Below are 26416 nucleotides of genomic sequence, written 5' to 3'. Positions count from 1 at the left end.
AATTAATGATTTTGAAAAATAAAGACAATTTCATTTTTTTTTTAAATAAATGATTAATTTCATTAAACCATGTAAAACTAATTTTGGTTATATTTATGAAATATTACTTTTTCAATATGAGAGTAAGGTTAACAAAAAGAACATCCAAGGGGCGGAAAGGAAGCCCAGTTAGCGGAAGGGCATCCACGGCCAACAGAAAAGAATATCCACTTCGCCTGTCCACCAAACAAAAGTCATAAAACAAAACCAAAAAAAATAATAAAAAAATAAAAAAAATAAAAAAGAGAAATCGAAACTCAGTATTAAAATACGACACGCCTTCCACGTTTCACTGTCAGGCAAGGCAGAGGAGAGGGGAGGAGAGAAGAGAAGAGACGACGATGAAATGAAACCCTGGAGCTGGAGGATGAAGGAATATTACTGCAGTGTTTGCACCTCGCTACCCCACCACCTTTCACACTAAACAAAGTGAAAAAAAAATTTTATATAAGAATTTCACATGCCTCCAAGCTCCAGACCAGACCAGACCCAAATAAAAGTTTGTTGCTTGCTGGGCTTTATAACATCCATCCACCATCCATCTCTATCTCTATCCCTTTCTCTTATCCCTCACTCTGCAAATATTTCCTCTTTTATTTTCGCTAAACCCAATCACAAATCACAATCGTTTTCCTTTTTATTTTTATTTTTATTTTTTCCTTCTTCAGCTTTGAACAATCATTTGCTTGCTTGATTATACATTTGCATGTAGCATTGAAGGCTCTGGATATACACATAACATAAATTTTAAATCTTGATTGAGCTAGTGTAGAAGAAAGTAGAATCAGAGAGTGGGTGAATTTTGGATTTGTGAAAATTGTGAATTTCTTTTTGCAGTGCATAATAGTGAATAATTGTTTGTACCAGTAGCTAGGATTAAAAAAAAAGGAAAGAAATTAGAATTATAAAGGCTAGGCACTATAAGAAGGAGGAGGAGCCATGTCGTTACCTAAGGAATTGGAGCAGGTGATGAAGCTCAGAGGTGGATCAGTGCTGGGAAAGAAAACCATTCTAAAGAGCGACCATTTCCCTGGCTGTCAAAACAAGCGACTAACTCCTCAGATCGATGGCGCACCCAATTACCGGCAGGTTCTTTTTTTTTTTTGCACTTTTTTTTTATTGCGGAAAATCAAGATTGCCAAATCTACGCATTGCATTTGCCTTTATTTTGTTTATCAGGGCAGATTTGTGTGCAAAATTACACTCATTCTCGATTGGAAACAAACGTCTTGAATGCGAATAATTATTCCATACAATTGTTGTACACAACGATTAGATGTGTAACATTGATCATAGTGGCATCTATAAAGCCATTGTACATAGAAAAAATTTCTCCTTGAATGGAATTTACAAAATATAATGGCTGTAATGGAAAACATGTTATGCGCTTGCCAATTACTTTACTATTTGCCCCAATTAGCCACTCTGGACATCTATGTTTATTTCACTTTCTTTGACTTCCTTATTAGGTGAGAATAGCTCCTGGTTTTTTCTACTAAAGGAATCATAGTTAATTATAATATTGGTCAAATTTACAACTTGAGATGACAAGTACAATATTTTGCTGAATGCGTATGGGTATTTTTTGTGGATGTAATCTGTGAACTACTTGTTGATGGAGATTTATGCATATATGTGTACTTGTGCTTGTGCTCTTAAGTCCCTTTTAGGAGATGTTTTATGAATATGTCTAACTTTGTTATAGGATACATATTACTAGTTTAGTTCAGATCTAATTTAAATAGTTTTATTTTGTTTTGTTTTGATTCTCTCTTTCCTTATTGGTGGTTTCTATAACAGGCTGATTCATTGCCTGTGCATGGTGTTGCAATTCCAACAACTGAGGGAATTCGCAATGTTCTTAAGCATATTGGGGCCCAAAAAGATGGGAAGCGGGCACAAGTTCTTTGGTTTAACCTTCGCGAGGAACCGGTAAGGCTATTTGTCGGCATGCATGTTCTGTTGTATATATAAGTAAGCTATCTTGAAGCCACGCCTTAATTGGTTTTGTCCTATCCATTATTGTAATAAGCTGTCTGTGTTGTTCACATATCGATTTTCCATATGAATAATCATTCAATTCCCAAAACTGCTCATCTTGGTCATTTACTTTTTTAATGGTATACTATAATCAATCCATCTGAGTTTCCATTTCCACTCCAACTCTCGCATCCTAATGATTTCATTATCATGAATATCATATGATATCATAAAACTAAGCAAATAAGATCTTTTTCTACTTGTCCTTGCAACAAAAAAGTTGCTCAATTTCAAATAATTTGTATTGAGTGGTATTATTATCTTCTATCAATCCTTTGAGGAAGCATTTCTAAATTCTAATTCGGAGCCATTAGCATGTGAAAACAGTGCAATGTTTTTCTTTGATTCATTCCTGAACCATTGGGATTGCATAGACTGTGCTTGTCAATATGAAAATATACAATATTCTTGATGAACTCTTTTACTGGATTACTCAATATAAATTCCGTGCAAACAAAAATGCTATGCCTTTACTATGCTAACAACTGCTGGATTCTTTGACATATTGTTAACATAACATGATTATTTTTAGATATTGGATTCATATTTCTCAACTCTCTCTCTGTCTCTCTGCACCCCCTGCCCTGGCAAACTTTGAACAGGTGGTATACGTTAATGGACGCCCTTTTGTCTTGCGTGATGTAGAAAGGCCCTTCTCCAATCTTGAATATACGGTATGTTATCTGTAAGTAATTTACTTTTTATGCGTGTTTGTCTCAGTTCCTTATGCATTCCAGCTCTTGTATATTTACGCAAGTTTGAGAAGTCCTGAGTTGTCAAAGTGTGTCCCAACTATATGGATGTTACAGTTGACAAAGTTTATGTCCATCTCCTGTTGTGGCTTGAGTTGACTATGGGGTAGTTTGGAGAGTCTTTCTTTCATATTTAATTTTGGATTGATCTTGCGGTTTTGCAAATATAATATTTTCGTTTGATTAATGCAAACATCTGTATGTGTGTATATATGTCGCTGATGATAATTTACATTTTTTATTGTATGCTTGATAGAAACTTTTTATATTGGATTAGGGAATCAACAGATCTAGGGTTGAACAAATGGAGGCTCGATTAAAAGAAGATATCCTGCTGGAAGCTGCAAGGTGCTTTCTTTAGTAGAATTCTGTGTTTATCTTTGGTATCCCTGTGAATGCTATGTGTTTTACAATCAATTGTTTTTCTTGTAGCAGATATGGAAATAAAATACTTGTCACTGATGAACTACCAGATGGTCAGATGGTGGACCAATGGGAACCAGTGTCACGTGATTCTGTGAAGACACCACTAGAGGCATGATCAAAAGATCTCGTTCGGTTTATGAAATGGTGAGATGATTAATCTACCAAGTTCCCTAACTTGATTCCTTGGTGTAGGCAAATGAGGAACTGCAATTGGAGGGATACCTTTTTGACTATGAACGTGTTCCTATAACTGATGAAAAATCACCGGAGGAGCAGGATTTTGATATCTTAGTGAGTTTCATGTTTCAAATCTTACATTAAAATCCTGATTAAAGAATTTGCTTATTTGCATGAGAAATCATATCTCATTCCTATTTGAGTAACTACACTTGTTGATTGCATGTACAGCACTTTATCACATTCTGAACTTTTAGCGTTCTGCCATAGAGCAACAGTTTCTTTTCCATTTTTACCCTTGTCTTTACAATGAAGATTGTTAAATTTGGGTTAGGCCTAACTCACCCCAAAAGTTAGCTCAAGGGGAGGAGTGCCGATGGCCCATATAAGGGGCACATTACCCCTTTCCACAACCGATGTGGGATTCAACACACCCCCTCACGTCCAGAATTTTTTAATGGTGCGTGACATATTTATGGGAGGCCCAACATCGGTGGGGGCTCTGATACCAAGTTAAATTTGGGCCAGGCCTAACTCACCCCAAAAGTTAGCTCAAAGGGAGGAGTACCTATGGCCCATATAAGGGGCACATTACCCCTTTACACAACCAACGTGGGGTTCAACACACCCCCTCACGCCCAGAATTTTTACTGGTGCATGACACATTTTTGGGGCGCCCAACATCGGATAGGGAGGCTCTGATACCATGTTAAATTTGGGTCAGGCCTAACTCACCCCAAAAGCTAGCTCAAGGGGGAGGAGTGCCTATGGCCCATATAAGGGGCACATTACCCCTTTCCACGACCGATGTGGGATTCAACAAAGATAAAAGGATTGTAAGATTCCATGAACTACTTTAAAAGAAATGTAATATGATAGAATATAGAGCAATGTTATTTAACATGTTGGTACCCTCCCCCCCCCCCCCCCCTGAATGGTATTCAGGAATGCATGGTCGCCCCCTCCGAATGGCCTTCCAGAATGCATGATCCAAAATGTGGTACATTTGCATACCCAAAGTTGAAAATTACCAAACAGATTTTTATCTCTTCAATATACTGATTTTATTTCTTGGACAAAAAAACATAGTGATTTTATTTAAATAGGAAATTAACTAATGATTTTTGGTATTTAGTTACCCTAGAACAACCCATGTTAATCTATAAAGATTATTTAATTGGAATAGGTTCCTTTTTATATAACTGTTTTCCTATTTAAATTGTACTCTGCTACTTTTTCTTTTTAAAGACACAAATGTTTTACAGCCTATTGCTTGACTAATTTCTTATATATATATATATATATATATATTTTAAACTAACGATCCTATTTAATGTAATCTACTCACTGTACCACGACCCCAAATGGTGTTCCAACCCTGCCTTCCCCCAGGTATCCTGTATTGGGGTATTGGGAAAGTACCGTATCTTGTACCCATATCTGTCCTGTGGACCAAAGCAAACTATGAACTAGGTAACACTGATACAGAGTGCCTTGCCTTCAAAATGCCTATTGGAGAGACAAATGACAGGATTTCTTTTGAAATGTGCTGTTGCTGGAATCAATATCAAGAAATTCGTATGGGTCATAAATTTGTGAAATTGTCTAAAGGTGTTTAGTGATCAATATCAATGTGTGGCAGAGAGGTCACAGATTCTCTTTTCTATATTCTATTGATTTGTATCTTTAATAAAAATGGTGATTATAGTCATTACAAGTGCTCTTTGAAATTCAATTCTGCAATTAGCCTGAACTGCCATAGAATAGCCACAAATGCATGCCTAGTAGGAAGGAGGATTTTCAATGTGACTTCTTCAAATTTTTTTATGTCCATTTAAAACAGATTCTGTAACTTGTTTAAACATTTGTTGCGGGCGCCTTAGGACTTTCTGCGATTTAGGTTATGCATGTGTCTTAATGCAGTTTAACATTTGTGCATCAAAGAGTGTGATTTGACATATTTTTGGTGGTGCTAGAGCTGCAGAATGGGATAAGCATTCATGATCCATGTGAAACCCATTTTCTAATACTGTTATACTACTCTTTGCTTTATGCATTCAGGTTGATAAAATTTATAGGGCAAACTTGAATACAGAAATCATATTTAATTGTCAAATGGGACGTGGACGAACAACGACTGGGATGGTCATAGCAACTTTGGTTTACCTCAACCGAATTGGAGCTTCAGGTAAGATTGTTACTTTCCCTGCTCCTTTTTTTTTACAGGTTCAATAGGTTCGGTATTTTTGTCAGCATGAATTAGGACCATTTGAATTCATCACCCCCTCCCCACCACCAACCCAAAAGACTTTAGTGTGGGACTATAACTAAAATAAAAAATGTTGAAATTAAGAATTTGTGCAGTTTTCCTTGTTTCATTAGAACAAAATATGATTTTTTTTCTTTTTCAGGTTAACTTGAAAACTAAGAAAATTTGAATTGCTAGTTTGGGATTAAGGATTAGCTGTTATTGCTATTGGAAATAAGAATTTGGGTCTTTCAAAATTAACTGTTCTTTTTAATTTCTATCTGAGATTGAGTGTAAGGAAGTGTTCTAAGCATGATAATGTTTGTCGTTGTATTTATTATTTCACATAAATAGGTATTCCAAGAAGCAATTCAATAGGGAGAGTTTTTGATGCTGGTTCTACTGTTGCTGACAATTTGCCAAACTCAGAGGAGGCAATTCGTAGAGGAGAATATGCAGTCATAAGAAGCTTGACCAGGGTTTTAGAGGTATTTAATATCAGTTCTTGTTGATCATTTTCCTCTCTTAATTTTCAACTTGCAAACTTGGTAATCTTGAGATTTTATGAATGATTGTCATGCCTTTAGGGTGGTGTTGAAGGCAAAAGACAAGTGGATAAAGTCATTGATAAGTGTGCGTCCATGCAGGTATGGCTCTTAAATTTGTCATCATCTATTCAGATATAGACCTATAAGATATGTGTATTTTTTTTCTTTTTTAACTTAATTACGTGTTTTCATGGCAGAACTTGCGTGAAGCAATTGCCAATTACCGCAATAGCATTCTTCGTCAACCTGATGAGATGAAGAGAGAGGCTTCACTTTCATTTTTTGTGGAATACTTGGAAAGATATTACTTTCTGATATGCTTTGCTGTATATATTCATTCAGAGAGAGATGCCCTCCGATCTAGTTCTTTTGTCCATAGCAGTTTTGCTGACTGGATGAGAGCACGGCCTGAGCTGTATAGCATAATTCGGAGGTAAGTAAATATGTAGTAGTGTTACTTTTTAATTAGTAGTTGTATAAGTGTGGATTTTTGGATTTCTAATTCATTAAATCTATTAAGCGACTTTTAACTCACGGATAGAATTCATCAGAGCCATGCTAAGTTGTACAAATATCTGATGCTTTTTCCCTCCTTTAGGTTTTCATAGTGACTGTTTAGGTTAATGATGAGACTGCATGATTTGTTAAGGTGTTTTTTGATGGTCCAACTCCTCTGCTATTCTATAGCTGGAGGGAGGCTGATCAGCACCAGTTTAGAACCATGGCTTCATGGGTGGACCCAAGATTGGACTCCTCTTAGGCCCTTTGATGCGTGCACAGGTTCCACATCACCCTTGATGTTTAGTTGTGCACTTGTGCTGTCTGGATTTTTCTTTTCCTTCTCCTCTTTTATTTTTTTTCTTTTCTTTTTTTCCTTTTTGCTCATTTTAATATCCTCTAAGAGCAGGGAATTGAGGTTGATTTTTGGAATGTGGCACCAAATGGTTATATTTGTCTTGCACCTTGGTGTAATTTAGAATTTATGGATTTTCATTATATTGCTAAAATTTTTGGTCCTGCTTATGCAGATATGCATATTTATTGTCTGCATGCAGTATGGATTAAGGTTTCTTTGAGACCTCCAATTGGAATACTGTAGTGTTGAGCACTTAAAGATGATCATGAGAGTATTTCCTTCTTTTCTGATGATCAGGGTGATGCTGTATTATCTTGAGCGTGTTCTTGAGAAAGATATTGTTATGTTTTCTTCACTATCCATGGTTTTCCCTAGGCAAGCAAATTCATTCATGGTTAAATATATATTTCTAAATTGTATGTTTGCCGCATGCCTGCCTAAAGTTTTGACAGTTTTTTTGTTCAACACACTTGTCCATCTAAAAACAATGGGTCTATATCTGTTAGTCATGTCCTTAAACCACAGAACACAGGTAAATTATTTTGTTGCAATTTTTCTCTTTGCAGGTTGCTCAGGAGAGATCCAATGGGTGCACTTGGATATGCAAGTTTGAAGCCATCTCTGATGAAGATCGCTGAATCTACTGATGGCCGTCCTCATGAGATGGGTGTAGTTGCTGCTTTAAGAAATGGGGAAGTTCTAGGAAGTCTCACCGTTCTAAAGAGTGACCATTGTCCTGGTTGTCAAAACGCCAGTTTACCGGAGAGAGTGGAGGGTGCACCTAATTTCAGAGAAGTTCCTGGGTTTCCTGTTTATGGAGTTGCAAATCCAACTATAGATGGTATTCTCTCTGTAATTCAAAGGATTGGAAGCTCTAAGGAAGGTTGCCCTATTTTTTGGCACAATATGAGAGAAGAACCTGTTATCTACATCAACGGAAAACCATTTGTGCTCCGTGAAGTTGAAAGACCATACAAGAATATGCTGGAGTACACGGTAAAGATTATTGTTTTCCTATTCATACAAAGTTAGTCTTTGTTGCAGGTAAATTGCAGGTGCATGTGGCTGAGAGTTTAATAGTCATTTGACACTTCACTTTTTAATCTTCCATCTGCTATATGACGACACTAAAAATAACCATGATCACTAACATATAATGGATGAAGAAATGTTGCTAAACAAAGGGGAAAAGAAACCTTGTAAACTGTCTGAAAATGTGGTAGCCTTATTACCTATAATACCATGAGCTGACTGTTTGGCACTTTATGATTTAGGACTATGAATTATTACTTGTAGACCTTATCCTGGTTATCATGGACAAGATAAAAGGCAAATCACACTTATACCACATCTTATCACTGTACCAAGATAATCACGTTACCTCCCATCCCTGTGCATATACCATAATCTCTTCACATTTTGTGGAGCCCAATGGTGAGCCTCCACCAATTAAAATTGGATGAGTACTGAATGATTGCTAAACTCTCTCTTCTCGAAATTGTTTGAAAAGCTGCTCATATCAAAATGAAGTAACTTATGTTCATATTTTGGGGATGTCTTGTTGTGCATTACCTTTCTTGGGGATGGAAGATATTGTGTATGACATGTCTAGGGCACTTGTATAGAAAATTGGCCATCTGCATGAGCGTTGCTGACTTTTAAGTGTGATTGTTTCTTGAAATTTGCAAGTTGGTGAAGCTAAGATTATGATTCATGCATTCAGGGAATTGATCGTGAGAGAGTAGAGAGAATGGAAGCTCGATTAAAGGAAGATATCTTACGAGAAGCTGAACGCTATGGAGGTGCAATCATGGTCATTCATGAAACAGATGATGGGCAAATTTTTGATGCGTGGGAGCATGTGAATTCTGATTCTGTTAAGACCCCACTTGAGGTCTTCAAATGCCTAGAGGCTGATGGGTTTCCCATTAAGTATGCACGTGTGCCAATCACTGATGGAAAAGCTCCCAAAAGTTCTGACTTTGACACATTGGCAGCAAATATTGCCTCTGCTTCCAAGGATACTTCTTTTGTTTTCAATTGCCAGGTAAAAGTTTTACTGTTTTCACTGCCACTGTTATATGTGTGTCTATAGATCATAAATAATTGTTTTATTATTTAAATAATTTCCTAAAATGGTTTTAGATATTTATCATTTAAAATTAATGCCTGTTTAAATTTATTGTTTATGAGTTTAATTAATTTTATTTGATAATTATTAAAAATTAATAATTTTGGCAATGTTTAAATTAATTTTTTAGATAAGATTATTAAAATAATAATTAAAAATATTAAAATAATTATCATACGTCGTATTATTAGATTTACATTTAAATATTAAATAATTAAAAAAATAATATAAAATAAAATTTTATTAATATTAAATTCTTCGATAATAAGTGGTCCTTCTAATTATTTATAATTATATCAAAAATTGAAATAAACTATTAATTAATTATAAAAAAGAATATAAAAATTAATAGTTTTGATAATATAAAATTATTAGATAAGCTTTTAATTATAACAATTATATTTTATTTTTAAAGTAAAATAATTGTTATTATCAAAATTAATTTAGAATTAGTATATAAATTTTAGGATATACATGAATAGTAAAAACATTCAAATTTGAATATTAAAAATTATAGGATAATAAATGATAATATAACTCGAATAATGACAAACTAATTTTTAATTAAGAATATTAAATTATTAGATAATAAGTCTAAATTTATAAAATTAAAATTATAAGATAATAATTAAACTGATTATAATAATTTTAAAAATCAACTATCAACTATATATATATAAAAAATCTAAAAACTTCTTTATGTAATTATAAAAGATTAATAATTTTAATTATATAAAATTATCATATAATAAGTTTTTGCTTTAATTATTTATAATTATATTTAAATTTTAAAGTGACAATAATTTTTATTATCTCAATTTATTTAAATTAAATAAATAAATATGTAAATTATGATATATATATATATATAAATATTAAAAAATCAAAATTTTGATATAAAATTATCAAAACAACACATTTAGATATTGATGAATTCTGAAAAATAATAAAAAATTAACTCAAAATTATAAAGAAAAATAAATCATTACAGTGATAGATTATAGTTTTAAATTAACTTAATTTTAAATGTTAATATTTTAATATTTTCTAAAACTTAATTATATGCATATATTGTTAATTATAAAATATTAATGAATTTAGTAATATTATGTTATAAGATAATAAGTTGTTGTTTATATTATTAACCATTATATTGAAAATTTGAAGTGAATAATAATTTTATTATCTAAATTAATTTAAAGTTGGTAAATAATTATTTTAATTTTAAAAAATATGTAAATAGTAAAATAGATCATTTGAGACAAGATCTTTAAAATAAATTTTTATTTTGGTAATATTAAATTGATAGTTAAGTGTTTTAATTTAAAATATTGATTATAAGGATAATAAAGTGATAATATAACTTATTTAAATGATAATGATAATTTTATATTTATTTAAAAATATTAAAATATTAAAATAATAGTTATAACATTAAATTATAAAATAAAAAGTTTAAATTTATAAGATGATAATTATAAGATAATAAACTAAAATTTTAATACATATATATATCAAAATCAAATAAATTTGATAATATTAATCTTATTTTTTTAGAAAAAAATAGGATAATATAATTAATTTTTTTATATATTTAAAAGAGTCATAAAAAAGTTAGTTTATATTCGTACAAATTATTTTTAATGTGTTAAATTAAGTTTCAAGATAATTAGGATAGTTTTATTTATTATTTTTATTATTTTTTGTACATCTCTTTATTCTAAGAATTTTTTACATAATGTTTTAATTTATAAATATTAATTATTTTCAACATGGTTTCCTTTTGTTTATACTTTTGTAGTTAATTTGTAGATGACATTATTAATATGGAAAAAATAATAATAATCAATGCATAAATTATTTTTATCGATAATTTGTAATTTTGACAAAAAAAAAATATAAAACTACTAAATTTTATTGTTGGTTTGGTTACATAATTTTAAAATTGATTCAGCCAATTAAAAAATTAATATTAGCTAATTTCAAGATAAATATTATATTTTGTTATAAATTATTTTCATATATTTTATATTTGTTTCATTATTATAAATTTTATAACAATTTATTTTTTATAAAAAATAAAAATTGAAAGCACTATATTTAAAGTTGATATATTTAAATATTCATTTGGAAAGAACAATCCTACTATTTATTTTAATGTTCACAAAAGGTTTGAATTAATTAAGATTTTACATTATTTTGTATTAATGCCTATATTTTATCAATTATGTTTTTCTATTATATATAATACCAATTAGTATTTAAAATGATTTTATATAAAAAATATAATAGATATAGATATATAAAAACTTAGGAGTACAAAGAAGGAGTATTAATAACATGCAAAGCACGTTAACTAATACTAGTTTATAAAAAGCGTGCCGTCTTCTCTTGTGTTGAAGTTTTTCTTTATTTTCTTATTTTCACCTGAATGGCCGTCTGCAATCCTTTCAGATGGGGAGGGGAAGGACAACCACTGGCACTGTAATTGCTTGCCTTCTAAAACTTAGAATAGATTATGGGCGGCCGATCAGAATCCTAGCTGATGATGTGACCCGTGAAGAGGTGGATAGTGGCAGCTCAAGTGGTGAAGAAACTGGAGACAATGCGGCCTCATCCCCCTCTAGTATTACCAGAGTAAGAACTGGTACAGAGCAGAGTCGTGCATTTGGCATTGACGATATCCTATTGTTGTGGAAGATAACAAGATTATTTGAGAATGGGGTGGAATGTCGAGAAGCCTTAGATGCTGCCATTGATAGATGCTCTGCACTGCAGAATATTCGCCAAGCTGTTCTGCATTACAGAAAGGTTGTCAATCAACAACATGTTGAGCCAAGAGTGAGGAGAGTGGCTTTGAACCGTGGTGCTGAATATCTGGAACGGTACTTCCGTTTAATTGCTTTTGCAGCGTATCTTGGAAGTGAAGCATTTGATGGATTTTGTGGTCAAGGAGAATTGAGAATGACATTTAAGAGTTGGTTGCATCAAAGACCTGAGGTCCAAGCCATGAAATGGAGCATAAGACTAAGACCTGGGCGGTTTTTCACTATACCTGTATATTTTTCATCCACCTTCTGTTTCAGTACTTCAGGACTGTTACTATGTTAATATAATTTTTTTGTCTTGATGTTGTAGATTTTCATTTTATTACTATTTAAACTTACATAGTGTTTCAAATCCTATTTAATGCAGGAAGAGTTGAGAGCACCACAGGACTCCCAGCATGGGGATGCAGTAATGGAAGCCACTATCAAGGCCCGCAATGGTTCAGTTTTAGGAACTGGCTCTATACTTAAAATGTATTTCTTTCCTGGTCAGAGGACTTCCAGTCACATACAAATTCATGGAGCACCACATGTTTACAAGGTATGCGTAGTATCAAGCAGTTTATTTGGAATTGTGATCCATAGAGAAAATCTGCATGCATATGATAGCTTAATGTGCTTATCTGATATTTTCTGCCATTCTTAATTATATAATTTGGACATAAAACTGGTAGGAGCTGTGCCTACTGTTGTATTCCTTGGTCTTATACATAATATTTCTGCGTCCTTGCCTGAAAATGATGATGGATCACTGACTGAAAGGTTTTTTTTTGGTACTCCATTTGATTTATTTGAATTATCCAGTTTTCATTCTATTTCTATTTTTGCTTCTCATTCTGTGTGCATGCTAGCGTCGTATGCACATGCACAAGGCTTTTCATGAACAACTGATGATTTGACTAATCACTAAGGAGAAATTTTGCATTATGATAGAACTTCGGCACTGGTTTTGAACCCAGTAATTCTGTTTGCTTCAGGTGGACGGATATCCTGTGTATAGCATGGCAACCCCTACAATTACTGGTGCTAAAGAGATGCTAGCATATTTGGGTGCCAAGCCCAAGGTAGAAGGATCATTTGCTCATAAAGTGATATTGACTGATCTCAGAGAAGAAGCAGTTGTTTACATTAATGGCACACCATTTGTCCTCAGGGAGTTGCATAAACCTGTTGATACACTCAAGCATGTTGGAATTACTGGTCCTGTGGTATGTTTCTGTTGACCTACGTTTGTCCTATCCATGCCAAGTGTGTTCTCTTTACTTCCTTTTCATATAACCTTATATAGGTGGAACATATGGAGGCACGACTAAAAGAAGATATAGTATCTGAGGTGAGGGAGTCTGGAGGGAGAATGCTTTTACATCGTGAAGAATATAACCCAGCAACAAACCAGTCTAGTGTCATAGGATACTGGGAAAACATCTTTGCAGATGATATGAAGACACCAGCTGAAGTTTATGCTGCTCTAAGAGATGAGGGTTATGATATAACATATAGGAGGATACCATTAACTAGAGAGAGGGAGGCTTTAGCTTCTGATGTTGATGCAATCCAGTATTGTGCAGATGAGTGAGTATCAATTTCTATCTTCTGTGCCCTAAATATGTCTTTTTTCTTTTTCCTTTTTCCATTGAACAAAAAAATATTGCTTTTAAACTAGCAGCCAACTATTTTTCATTTGAATAATCAGGGTAGTTGGAATGTGGTTTTGATACCTGTCCTTCAGCTTGTCTTAATCTCTGAAGCCTAGCACCACCATCTTCGCATTCTCTCACTGTCCTTATCAACCTGTATAAATTGCAAGGGCAAAAGTAGTTTTATTGTCAAACTATAAACTTTTCCAGTATTCTTTTCGGATAATAAAGATTGGCATTCCTTTAAAGCATACCGCTCCGGTTGTGTATGAGAAATGGTAATTGTGTCCTTTTCTTTCCTTGTGTTCTTGCTCATCCAAAAGCTTTCATAATATCTGAAAGCCTAAAAGTCTAGATCTTCTCTAGGCTGATTGTTACTTTCTTGGATGTATGCTGTTAACAAATCTTTAAGAAATCTTGTCGCACCAACCTGAAAATTAGTGAGCACAATGGCTTTTCTATTTAGGGACATTAACACATTGGCACCAAATTGTTCCAAAGAAGTGAAACAAAGATCATTTTTTGAATTAACTTCATGTTTGTCCAAATTTTCAACTGCTAACAAATATGCATCGTGTCATCATGTGTGAGTGTTTGTGCATTCATCATCATTAAAGGATTAATTTACTTTGGTAGTCTGCATTACCAAGAGCAGGTATTCTCTAAACAAGACAACACTCTGGAACCTCTACCTTCCTTTGCATTTTCATAGTAAAAAGGATATGCAACTTTGAGAATACCTGCTAATTGAATATTTTCTTTTACGCTATTGGGTGGGATCTTATTATTTTGGACTTTCAACTTTTCATCATTTATATAATTATGAGTTTTTCCTTTGGGAATGTTTTTCTAAATATAAATTTTATTTGTAGCTGCGAAGGGAGTTACCTTTTTGTTTCACACACGGGGTTTGGCGGTGTGGCCTATGCAATGGCAGTTATTTGTATTAGACTGGGCGCGGAGGCAAACTTTGTGGCGAAGATTCCACAAACATTAGTTGGTACAGAGTCATTTTCTGTGCATGAAGGGAGCTTACCTTCTCAATCCTCTGATGAAGAAACACTCAAGATGGGTGATTACCGTGACATACTGAGTCTTACAAGAGTTCTCACATATGGTCCAAAGAGCAAAGCAGATGTTGACATTATTATTGACAAGTATGTAATTCTCATCTCTTTACATTTAAAATAAAAAAAAAAAAAAAAAAAAAAAACTAAATTAGTGCTTCTATGATATTGAAACCTGTCAAAGCATAAAGCTGCATTTTTCACATGAAGGCAGAGAACTCTCATGTCATAGGAAAGAAAAACTGGCTCACTATTTATCCTCTTCTCCTCTTGTGTTCAGTAGAGTAATATGTCTTAGAAAATTTTCAATTTTTCTTAATTTATATGATTTTCAATTTCTTATTTTATTTTAATATTGTCTCGTATCTGTACCTTCATGTGGTTTAGCTTCTGGTGCTGAGTTTGTTCCTCTGTTTTAAAGGTGTGGGGGTGCAGGGCATTTACGTGATGATATTCTATATTACAGCAAGGAACTCAGTAAGTATCCAGATGATGATGATGAGCAACGTGCATGCATCATGGATATGGGCATTAAAGCCTTAAGGTTAGTTCACAGGCCTTGGCAATTAAAACTTGCTTCTTTTTTGCTAATAAGGTTATTCATATGCTTTCCCTAGCAAACTAGTATCCTAGTTAGCTCGTCCTAAGCTTTAAGGTTAGTTCATGGGCGTTTCATCTGCCTGCTCTGCTAGTTCATAGCTGTTATAAATATAGATCACTGTGCATATGTCTCTGTTATCACATAATAAAGCGAAAATCAGGTAACCATTTTTATTTTTCCATTTGCAGGCGATATTTCTTCCTCATAACATTCAGATCATACCTCTATTGTGCTAAACCAACCGAAACAAGATTCGCATCTTGGATGAGTGCAAGACCTGAACTAGGACATCTTTGTAATAACCTGAGGATCGATAAGTAATTTTGAGCGTGTTAGCAAATCTTCATTGTATCTATGTAGTGTGTACAGCAAGTTTTGCCTGTTGTAGCTTCTCCATTAATAGCCTCTCTTAGTGTTTATTTGGCCTTCCACAGTTCCCATTGGTTGCTTGCGTGCACGTGCGTCGCTCTAAACTCAATAGAACTTGCTCACTTGATTCATCTCAGAGCCAAAATTCAATTTAATTGGGTTTGGGGCTGTCATTCAAGTTTAGGTTCTAGGATCCAAGCTGACCTATCTGTTCCTGATATTTTGATGGAAGTAGGGGAAGAATGAATAGTATTTAACTTCTGTCTCGGGTCAGGGTGCCCGTTTATTTAGGACTAGTTTTTTTTAAGGTACCTTGCACATATAAATTCGTGGTTTAAATAAAATAAAATAAAATTTCATATATTTTATTTAATTATTATTTTTTTAAAATTTTTAATATTTGTAATACAAAATTTACATCATCAAATGATCAAATTATAATAATGTAATTTTTATGTTATTAATTAATTAGAATAATTTTACATGTATATTATTTAATTCTAAGAGCGAAAATTAAATGGACACAATTGTAAAATGTCCACCATTTTATTATTCGGAACAAAAAGCTAGCAGAAATTAATTTCCTGAAATTAAAATTTTATGTATAGAAATCTTGATATAATGTAAGAAATCTTTATGTATTGGCAAATGGAGAATTGTAAAGCAAAAAGATGGTATAATGTAATTGAAATCATTCTGATACGAATTTCTTTCCGGATAAAATTAAATCAATTTTTAAATATTATTTATTGTTATGGACAAAAAATAACATTTTAATCATATGGTTAAGCAAGTCGAATTTTGTCTGTCCAGTCTGTTCCTCTAAATGGTAACACTCTACACCTACTCTCTCTCTTTTGTTTTTTTTTTTCCTCTTTCGAATTTTGTGTAAATGAAGATGCCAAGCATTAAAACCTATAATTCTAAATATATTTTATTTTAATAAATAAATATACAGTATCTTATATTAAAAATTAAATAAAAAATAAATACAAAAGCAAATTCCCACAGTAACGACCGCAATATTTTTCGCTCCGAACCCAATATTCAATGGAGCAAATAGAGACAACGGTTCCGTTTCTGCGCCGCCCCATCCCTATTCCCCTCATTATATATTTATTAATGTGATATGGAAAAATTATTAATTAATTTAAAAAATATATTAAAATATTTTAATATTTTAAAAAATTTATTAATTAGTTATTTTATTAATTTTATTATTAAATATTATAAAAATATTTAAAATATTTATAATATAGTGAGATTAATTAATAAATTTTTTAAAATTATAAAAATTAAATAGTAAAATATTTAATAATAAAATTAATGAAAAGATTAATTAATAATTTTTTTAAAATATTAAAATATTTTAATATATTTTTTAAATTAAAAGAATAATTAATAAATATCTCTATATTATAAAAATTAAATAATAATTTTTATTATATTTATTAAAATAAGAATAATTCTTAATATATTACGAATAAAATCCATAACTTAATTTTTATTATTTTAACGAGAAACAAGTAGGGCTTCATTTTTCGATTCAAAAAGTAGGGCTTCATTTTGTTATATGAAATCACACTTTCGGCAAAAAGGGGAAAAAAAATGTAATCACAAAGCCCATAGTTTTTTTTTACAGCGTTATGTATAAATTTCCGAATGCAAATAATTTCCGTATGTAATTTTTTAATTAACTGGCTTAAATTATTAGGAAAAAAAAAATGAAGAGAGCGGAACTAGAAGAATATGAAACCCTTGCAAATCTGAACTACTTGTGTTTAGAAGATTTGGGAGTATGGTGTTGGATTTTCATTCAAGATTTGGGAATGCGGAAATTCTGGATCGTTATGCTAAACAAAACCATCCTTTTCGGTGCTCGCAATTCAAGTTTGGATATTCAAACTTAACCCTTTTTTTACTCTTCACTTGTTATATTCTACTTGATCAAACTCAACTTTAATGGAGATATCATATTTCATTCTACTATTTCTCATGATGAAGAACCATGAAACTTGATTGGCCTCCTCCATGAGCGTAATTCCAGGCACTGGTGAGCCATCAACATTTCTTGTTTTTGAAAAGAGATTATCGAGATTGATGGAGTGTGAAAAGCTCAATATTTAATGGAAAATATTTGCATATGCACATGCAATAGTTCAAGTCAATAAGTGGAAACTCCGTACGATCTTTTTCTTAAATGTGCAATGGACTTCGCATAAATGGGGTGGTGACAGCTTTTCTTTTAAGCTGCTGCGAATCTCGATAACTTACCTCACCCATGAGAACCCCTTTAATTTGTTTGTTTTAATTTGCAAGACAAAAAAGGTGGAGATGGTCATGGTGTTAATGTTGGAGCCATTCTTTGCTCCATCTCGAGGCAACTTAATTTTTTTTAAAGGCAATAAAGTAATCCCATTTCTTCATTAATAGTTTAGTCTTCATTTGCATTGCAATGAATGTTCTCTATTGTTTAATCTTGGGGTTTATCAGCTGGGTAATCTCTCTGTTTCTGAGCACCGGTTTCTTATCCTTGTATCATTATTATTATTGTTTTTAAACTTAGTTTTGTTTTTCTTGAACTGGGTTTTTAAACTCATTTGGCTTTAGAAATTTTATCAACAATCTGTTTGAAATGCTTCTTTCTAATTCAAATTTGTTTTATACTCAAAGAGCAGAGAAGAGCAGCTACAGAGTTTGAAGCAAATTTCCTGAGTAACTGTTCTACCCTGGTATAGTCAAAATCAAAATGGCGGTGGCTGATTTACAAGGATTCATGTCAATGTCTTATCCGATGCAATCAACGCGCCATAACATGTTTCTTTCATCCCCATTTGTTGGACAAAAAGGAGGCATTGGGTATCCATACAGCTCTGATTCTGGTATTCAAATAGGGAAGATCAATTTCCCTAGGAAAATGCATTCTACTACCAGACGCTTCTTGACTACTTCTGTCCTTGCTGATGTTACAAAAGATTTCACGGTAGTTTTAATCTTTTGTGGGCTTTTGAATTTGAAGTTCATGTTGTTTAGGTAAGTGCCTCTAATCCACATGCTCTTTTGTACTCGCAATATAGAATTTCCAGGCACCGATTCTTGAAAAACCAGAAGCAGACCCGAAGACTGTTGCCTCTATTATCTTAGGTGGTGGAGCGGGAACAAGACTTTTTCCTCTTACTAATAGAAGGGCTAAGCCAGCTGTGAGATCACTTGACATAGTTTTGATTTCTTTTTTTTTTTTCTCAAGTAAAACAGTTTTAATTTAAATCCCATGAAGTTGATTTTTTCTTTTCCTGGCATGGTAGGTACCAATCGGGGGATGTTACAGACTGATAGATGTCCCAATGAGCAATTGCATAAACAGTGGCATTAATAAAATATACATCCTCACGCAGTTCAATTCTCAATCACTCAATCGTCACATTGCTAGAACATATAATTCAGGGAATGGTGTAAACTTTGGTGAAGGGTTTGTTGAGGTATTTAATTCTTGAAGATGCAATTTTACGTGTTAGTATCAAATGCATGCTTGATGCAGAACCCGCTTGCAATGTTTCTTTTTCCTCTTGGGGCCATATCTTGGCATACTCCTGCCTATGCAGCTAATTTTTGGTTGCTTTTTCATTGAAGGTATTAGCAGCTACTCAAACACCTGGGGAATCTGGAAAGAGGTGGTTTCAGGGCACAGCTGATGCTGTTAGGCAATTTATCTGGTTGTTTGAGGTACGAGAAATGCATTGCAGATGAAAAATGAAGGTTAATGTCGTTTGATTATTTGTGAAATAATAGTTATCTCATCCAGCCAGGTGAGTTATATATGCCTTTAATGTTCTCAACCTTTGCAGAATGCAAAGCACAGGAACATTGAGAATATTCTGATATTATCTGGTGATCATCTCTATCGGATGGATTATATGGACTTTTTGCAGGTTGAAGCATTGTTTTTCAAAGTTGATTATCACTTCTCTCTTTTTTCTTCCCCCATTTTCTGTAATTTTGCAAATATTATCTCTATCTGCAGAAGCACATTGATTCAGGTGCTGATATATCTGTCTCTTGCCTCCCTGTAGATGACAGGTAACTAATTTAGAGTGTTTTTTTTTCTTTTTGCTACTGAAATTTATGCGTAGATTGAGCTGCCTTTCATTCAAAATTTTCTCATGCCTTGTTCAAGATAACAAATTTCAATTAAAAATACTAGTTTGAAGCTGATCTATTTCCTTCGTTATCTATCTATTTCTTCTCACCTGCAGTCGAGCCTCTGATTTTGGGTTGGTAAAGATTGATGAGAAAGGACGAATCACACAATTTATTGAGAAGCCCAAGGGTGAAAATTTGAAATCCATGGTTTGTTACTTTGCTCCTTTTTCTCTTCATGAGAGAATTAGCTTAAAACTAATCGTAACTTTTAGTTGTCTTTTTAAAAAATAACATCTGATCAACAATTTTCATTGCCTCAGAGAGTAGATACAACTCTTCTCGGATTATCAGTTGCAGATGCAAGGAAGTTCCCATACATTGCATCAATGGGCATATATTTGTTCAAGACAGATGTTCTGCTAAAACTTCTCAGGTAGTTTAAGGCTGCCGTTTGCATTATTACAACATACATAAAGTAGCAGAAATGCATTATATTCCCGTTACATGATGTCCTTGATAGCAGAGAAAAAGGCAAAATTCTTTCAGTATAATTCCATAAAAACATCCCAGCATATCAACTTATAGCATAAAGACTTTCTTGCAATAAATTTTATAAGTCATATAGCTGAGGTAAGCATCATGCTTTAGAAAAGAAAAAGGGCTTGGATTCAACCAATTAAGATTTTCATTATTGTTTGAAGGTTTGTTGTTAAGCTTTTATTACTGGTGAATGATCAGGTTATTCCATTGTGATTTAAACAATAATGGATTAATGATATTAGTCTTTAATTTATTAGATCATTATCATTGAAGAGTTCACATCACTGTAGCACTTTATAACATGTTAGATAATGTATACGTCATTTGAGCCCTGGAGGAGAGAACAGCATTTAGGTACTTGTGTCAGCTTAAATTGCAGTTTGATGAAACTAATTTTCATCCCCTTAAATATGAAAAATATCATATAACTATTATAAATTTTTATGACTAAAGTGGTGGTTTGACGTTTTAACACATTTCCTCACAAATATCAAAGAATAATATACTGGCGATTTATATGATTTCAACTACCAACGAATGATGTTTCTCTTTTTTCCTCCTATACTTTTTTTTTCTTTAGGTGGCATTATCCAGCGGCCAATGATTTTGGATCAGAAATTATTCCAATGGCTGCTAGAGATTACAACGTTCGGGTAAATTCTTTAAAGTCATTCTCATATTCGGCTGGAATGCTGCATTCTTGAATTAATGATAGGTTCTGACCCTGGAAAGTTTGATTTGATTGACAATATGTTCCATTTATTCTTCACCAAACTTAACATGAGAATGTATAAATAGATGCAACGTTTCATTTTTTTTTTTTTTACTTAAGAAACTTCTGATAGGTGGCTATTTTTTGTTTCCTGGCAGGCATATCTATTCAACGACTACTGGGAGGATATTGGAACTATAAAATCTTTCTTTGATGCCAACTTGGCGCTAACAGATCAGGTATATAGTTTTCATTTAATGTGTCTTAGTGCAGTATTTTGTTTGGTCAAATGAATATTTACAAGCTACCATATGTTTTACTTTTTGCAGCCTCCTAAGTTTCACTTCTATGATCCACTCAAGCCAATCTTCACGTGTCCCCAGTTTCTACCACCATCTAAAATAGAGAAGTGTCGGGTATGATTTTATACTTGTGGCTTGCATACTGCAATCTCAAGGCTATGCTGCTGTGCACTGAGCTCATGTAATAACTCCTATCATAGGTCAAGGATTCCATAATATCACATGGTTGCTTTTTAAGGGAGTGCAGTGTTGAACATTCCATTGTGGGGATTCGCTCAAGACTAGAATATGGGGTTGAGCTGAAGGTAACCTATTCTCCTAGTTCTTTTATTTTTTCTGGGGCATTATTTTGCTTGGAAGAAATAGATAAACATCTATCAATAGACATGATCTGGAAACAGTGGGCAGGAGGTGTTAGTATTAGTGCATCAGAGTGCACATCATGTTTTATCTCATTATTTTTCTGAAAGAAAAACTTTAATTATGAAATCGAGTAGAAGTTAGAAAATTTCAAATAAATTATTTTCCCTTGATATATGGAGTAGAGTTTATACCTAAAATACTGTTTGGCTGCAGATTACTTTTTGCACTAAGACCGCAATAAGGATATCTTGTACCATCACGAATGCATTTTGGTGCATTCTTATTCCACCAAATCACATGAGTCGGTGATTCTGTTTCTTTACCAGGATTAAAAGATTTGAACCATAATCTGCAGGACACCATGATGATGGGTGCTGACTATTACCAAACTGAGGCAGAGAGAGCAGCCTCCTTAGCTGAAGGCAAAGTTCCAATAGGCGTCGGGCAAGATACCAAAATTATGTAGGTGTCTCCTAAATGTATTGAAAGCAGATTCTTGAATGGAATTTTCTATCTAATTGTTTGTCTTTTGAGGTGGGATAGGCATCACATATGTGCAATAGCAAGTATAAATACATGTTGAATTTTATGCACTTAGTCCTGCAAATGCTTTCAAATTTCATCGTCCATTTCTTCGATTTTTGTTGAAATGCACCTTCTATACTGCTAAGCACGTGAGGTAAATTTAACAACTTCCTGCAAGAAGTCAAAATTCATTTGCTCTTGTCTACAATATGATAAGAGGACTAGACAAGATATTTTATGACTCTGTTCCTTCCTGTTATTTCTTATCTGTATCATGTAAATGTGCTCTGAATTTAACCCTTGATAAGGTAAATATGACGAGTTCCTTTAATCTTTCAGGAACTGCATAATTGACAAGAATGCAAGAATTGGGAAGAAAGTGATCATAGCAAACAAGGATGTAAGGATTAATAGTTATTCATCCCCAACTTTGGTTAGTTATTTAGGAGATTAAATCTGTGACAGATATTGATCTAACTATTTCATTTCCTTTTGCTTTTGGGTTGAACTGCAGCATGTTGAAGAGGCAGAAAGGTCATCTGAAGGGTTCTACATTAGATCAGGAATAACAGTGATCTTGAAAAATTTCATAATAAAGGACGGGACGATCATATAGGACTTTCTTTTTTTCTTTTAAAATTTATTTTTAAAAAATTTCTAGCAAGTGAAGGCAAAAGGGAGCATCGGAGATGCATACTTGTATATATAGAAGGGACAGTTTTAGGTGGAATAAGCTGCGTTGCACGATTGATAATGTACTGTTTTTGGATTATAGTTTGAATCCCATTCCCATGTTCCTTGCAGCAGAAATAGAGTAGCTACTTTCTTTTCCTCTGGATGGAAACTACAAATAAAGTCAATATATGTGTTCTCATTCCTATTTTCTTTTTCAGAAAAATCAAATTGAGTAACTAAAAATCAAATTCAACAAGAAATAAATGATTTTGACTGATCTTTTTTTTATTTAAACCAAATTCTATTAACCCATAAAAAAGTTTTCTATAACTTTTTATTCGAATTGATTACATAATATATTGGTATATTTTTTTGAATTCATTTATTTATTTAATTTAAAATAATTAATACAAATTATTTTAATAGTTATTAAGTTAGCTATATATATTGAAATTATTTTCCATCATTGGTGTGTGATGAATTCCGCATATATACTTGTCCTACCTATATTCTTTGAATTAAAATTAAAAAAAAAATTACTTCACTTATTATACTATAATTTTTGCTGAATGTATTCTAAATTTTTATAACATAATAAAATTATCACTTGATTGAAATTTTATTTCAATATTCATATTTAATAATTGTGACAAAATTGTATGGGCTGCTATGGCGTATGATAAGTAACCAAGGCAATCGTGAAACTTCCCCATGGCTTCAGTGCTTCACTGATACAACCGCGCTGCCGCGCATACGCGAGTCTTTAACTCAGAATTGAATCAGTTTAAATCGGATTAAAATTGATTAAATTAATAAATTTTGATAGAATTAAAATAAAATCTTTCAATTCAATTTCAGATTAAAAGGGAAAAATTTTAAAAAAATTATTAGATTTGATAAAAATATGTCTGAATCGCAAAAGAAATCAGAGACTAAAGCCAAAACTGGAAAGGAAAAAACATCTTACCGGTTGAGGTTCAATCTTTCAATGAATCAAAACCTGTCCGCTGGGCACTTCTAACATATTCAGATTCCATTTTTTCTTTAAAAAAAAAAAAAAAGTCAAAAAGAGAGGAGCGCATTTAGGGATGTTTGACTTGAAATATTATAATAATCGAGGATTACGGAATGCGCTTTAGCAAAAAGATTTTTACAATAATGCCACGTGTCATCTTAATTCATCTAACTCTCTAGAAATATTTTTCAAAAATAAAAATAAAAATTGCTAAATAGCAAAAATTAAAATAATAAGATTTTTAATTATTTTTTAAAACTTAAAGTTCATATACATAGAAAATATTCTACATATATAAATTTAGTATTTAAAATTCAAATAAATAGTATATATTATAAGTAATTTGTCATAATTATTTTGGTCAACTTTCATACATAACAACTAAAATTTAGATAATTTTAAAATATATTTCAATAAAATGTAAAAAATATTATATTATATATATCAACAAATACACAAATTAAAATCGATAAATATTTTCAGTCACATTAATATATTCATCCACTAAAAGTTTCTTATAAAATTTAATTTCTTTTAAAAATATTTTTATAGTTAAATTTAAAAAATTTCATTAATAATATTTCTAAAAATTCCCCATTAGACGTGTTTTTTTTCTTACTTTTTTTATATTTTTATTGACACATATCAAATAATTTAAAATTATAATTAGCATTAACAAAATTTAATAATTAGTTTTAAATATAAAAATAAAGTTTTTATATTATTAAAATAAGACTATAAAATAATCCGCGCATACGGGTCCTTAGCAGTTTACTATAAATGGCTGAGGAGTCTGCCGTTATATGAGATCAAACCAGCAGCTTAAGTCTAAATCATCCAAGAGAAACACACACTTCGCCACTTATTTTTCACAAGAAGACAGAATGGTACTGATGCCTTTTGTGTTCCTATTGCTTGGGCTCTTCTTCACACAACGATATGTCGCATCAGGCGATTGGCTGCAAGCCCATGCAACTTTCTACGGTGGAGGTGACGGTTCTGGTACGATGGGTAAGTGTCCATTCTCCTTTTTCTTATTTCCCATCTTTTGCTTGGTACAAAAAAAAAATCTATAATCTGCTTAGTTTCAATGCAAGAATTAGCTCGATAATGGTTGTATATTTGGTGACCTCTCATAGGCGGTGCCTGTGGATATGGAAATCTCTACACAGATGGCTATGGAATCAAAACTGCTGCACTGAGCACAGCTCTGTTCAACGATGGCAACGGATGCGGTGGCTGTTATCAGATTGCTTGCGATGCCACTCAGGTTCCTCAATGGTGCCTTAACGGTACATCATCCATTACGATCACTGCTACAAACTTCTGTCCACCGAATTATAATCTTCCTAACGACAATGGTGGGTGGTGCAACCCCCCAAGATCACACTTCGACATGTCTCAACCTGCCTTCGAGTCTATTGCCAAGTACGAAGCTGGAATTGTACCTATTTTCTACAGAAAGTATGTTCTCAATCCTCGTCCATTATCTTAACATTTATGGGAAACTTTTCAGGATACGATCATTACTAGAATATTATTTTTAAAAATGAATGAAAGATTCTGTTTTGTTTTATCAGGGTCAGATGCGAGAAAAGTGGGGGCATAAGATTTACCATCCATGGAAACGACTACTTTGAGCTTGTGCTCATATCAAATGTAGGAGGAGCAGGAGAGATCTCCAATGTGTGGATCAAAGGATCTAGATCCAAGATATGGGAAGCCATGTCAAGGAATTGGGGTGAAAATTGGCAGAGCCTAAGCTATCTGAATGGCCAGAGCTTGTCCTTCAAAGTCCAAGCAAGCGACGGGAGTACCCTCACTGCTCTTGACGTGGTTCCTTCCAACTGGACGTTTGGCCAATCCTTCACAAGCAATATTCAGTTCTAGATTTCATGGGTGTGTCAGAAGTTACTTATTGTCCCGTTTCAACCTGTTTCTTCGTTTGTGTTTTTTCACCAGTACTGTATTGGTTGATTACATAAGGGTTGTGGCTTAATTAGCAGCTTAAAGATATATTATTAGATCATGTATGTCAACAAATGAAAAGACCTACTCCCCATACTCTTTACTCGAGCAGCTCATGAAAGATATATTATTAGATAGATCCCATGCATGAGTTTGGTAATATAATATTGAATATTACAAAATCGTCCCAGAAAATATAAAGGATAGAAAGTTCACTTCTTTCTTTAGGAAATACTCCTGAGAGAGCTTTCTTCTGAAATTTTCCTTTCACAACATGAATCTTATGCATATAACAGAAAGGTATATAATCTGCAATAGGCATTTTCATGGAGAAAAAACAAACATGTCGGAGTGTGTCACTGTCAATGGCTCACCTAACCTTGCGAAATCAAATATACCAAAATGCTCGTACCTTGTAAGCAAAACAGAATCCAGTGGCCGCCAACCTGTAGCCTTG

At 32.8% G+C, this 26416-nt stretch overlaps 3 protein-coding genes across 8 annotated transcripts; all 3 read left to right on the top strand.

Moving 5' to 3' along the window:
• Window positions 1–331: 331 nt before the first annotated feature.
• LOC110613839 (paladin) lies at window positions 332–15779 on the top strand. Of its 2 annotated transcripts, XM_021755192.2 has the most exons (19): window positions 333–1128; window positions 1840–1971; window positions 2682–2753; window positions 3109–3179; window positions 3267–3366; window positions 3450–3548; window positions 5496–5622; window positions 6037–6170; window positions 6270–6329; window positions 6428–6663; window positions 7653–8082; window positions 8810–9133; window positions 11672–12274; window positions 12413–12586; window positions 13023–13253; window positions 13334–13617; window positions 14555–14839; window positions 15171–15293; window positions 15539–15779. In XM_021755192.2, the coding sequence occupies exons 1-19, from the start codon at window positions 979–981 to the stop codon at window positions 15669–15671; spliced, it is 3768 nt and encodes a 1255-aa protein (XP_021610884.1). In that variant the 5' UTR covers window positions 333–978; the 3' UTR covers window positions 15672–15779. The 2 variants fall into 2 exon arrangements, with proteins under 2 accessions (XP_043804477.1, XP_021610884.1); XM_043948542.1 differs by lacking the exon at window positions 11672–12274 and having other exon boundaries at window positions 332–1128.
• Window positions 15780–17492: 1713 nt separating this feature from the next.
• On the top strand, window positions 17493–23181 carry LOC110621177 (glucose-1-phosphate adenylyltransferase large subunit 1). 5 transcript variants are annotated; one of them, XM_021765361.2, is made up of 16 exons: window positions 17493–17772; window positions 18398–18702; window positions 18797–18919; window positions 19025–19198; window positions 19350–19442; window positions 19565–19648; window positions 19741–19796; window positions 19973–20066; window positions 20180–20292; window positions 20980–21052; window positions 21270–21350; window positions 21441–21527; window positions 21614–21718; window positions 22132–22238; window positions 22641–22701; window positions 22816–23181. In XM_021765361.2, the coding sequence occupies exons 2-16, from the start codon at window positions 18469–18471 to the stop codon at window positions 22915–22917; spliced, it is 1587 nt and encodes a 528-aa protein (XP_021621053.1). In that variant the 5' UTR covers window positions 17493–17772; window positions 18398–18468; the 3' UTR covers window positions 22918–23181. The 5 variants fall into 5 exon arrangements, with proteins under 5 accessions (XP_021621053.1, XP_021621044.1, XP_021621028.1 ...); XM_021765352.2 differs by having other exon boundaries at window positions 18393–18702; XM_021765336.2 differs by lacking the exon at window positions 17493–17772 and adding an exon at window positions 17843–18128 and having other exon boundaries at window positions 18393–18702.
• A 1613-nt stretch (window positions 23182–24794) lies between these two features.
• LOC110610904 (putative expansin-A17) lies at window positions 24795–26062 on the top strand. Its single transcript, XM_021750980.2, has 3 exons — window positions 24795–25002; window positions 25131–25455; window positions 25572–26062. Exons 1-3 carry the CDS (start codon window positions 24795–24797, stop codon window positions 25879–25881), a joined length of 843 nt encoding a protein of 280 aa, XP_021606672.1. The 3' UTR covers window positions 25882–26062.
• Window positions 26063–26416: the final 354 nt, after the last annotated feature.

The sequence above is a fragment of the Manihot esculenta genome, chromosome 1, assembly GCF_001659605.2.
Source record: "Manihot esculenta cultivar AM560-2 chromosome 1, M.esculenta_v8, whole genome shotgun sequence".
Classification (NCBI taxonomy): Eukaryota; Viridiplantae; Streptophyta; class Magnoliopsida; order Malpighiales; family Euphorbiaceae; genus Manihot; species Manihot esculenta.
This window is presented reverse-complemented; position numbering and strand designations above follow the sequence as displayed.

Bases quoted from the DNA above. Each gene is read 5' to 3' on its own strand.
- LOC110613839 (XM_021755192.2), top strand. From the start codon at position 979: ATGTCGTTACCTAAGGAATTGGAGCAGGTGATGAAGCTCAGAGGTGGA. The intron at 1,129-1,839 runs GTTCTTTTTTTT...TTTCTATAACAG, and splicing joins GCGCACCCAATTACCGGCAG to GCTGATTCATTGCCTGTGCA. The intron at 15,294-15,538 runs GTTAGTTCACAG...TTCCATTTGCAG, and splicing joins ATGGGCATTAAAGCCTTAAG to GCGATATTTCTTCCTCATAA.
- LOC110621177 (XM_021765361.2), top strand. From the start codon at position 18,469: ATGGCGGTGGCTGATTTACAAGGATTCATGTCAATGTCTTATCCGATG. The intron at 18,703-18,796 runs GTAGTTTTAATC...CTCGCAATATAG, and splicing joins ATGTTACAAAAGATTTCACG to AATTTCCAGGCACCGATTCT. The intron at 21,053-21,269 runs GTAAATTCTTTA...GTTTCCTGGCAG, and splicing joins CTAGAGATTACAACGTTCGG to GCATATCTATTCAACGACTA.
- LOC110610904 (XM_021750980.2), top strand. From the start codon at position 24,795: ATGAGATCAAACCAGCAGCTTAAGTCTAAATCATCCAAGAGAAACACA. The intron at 25,003-25,130 runs GTAAGTGTCCAT...GACCTCTCATAG, and splicing joins TGACGGTTCTGGTACGATGG to GCGGTGCCTGTGGATATGGA. The intron at 25,456-25,571 runs GTATGTTCTCAA...TTGTTTTATCAG, and splicing joins GTACCTATTTTCTACAGAAA to GGTCAGATGCGAGAAAAGTG.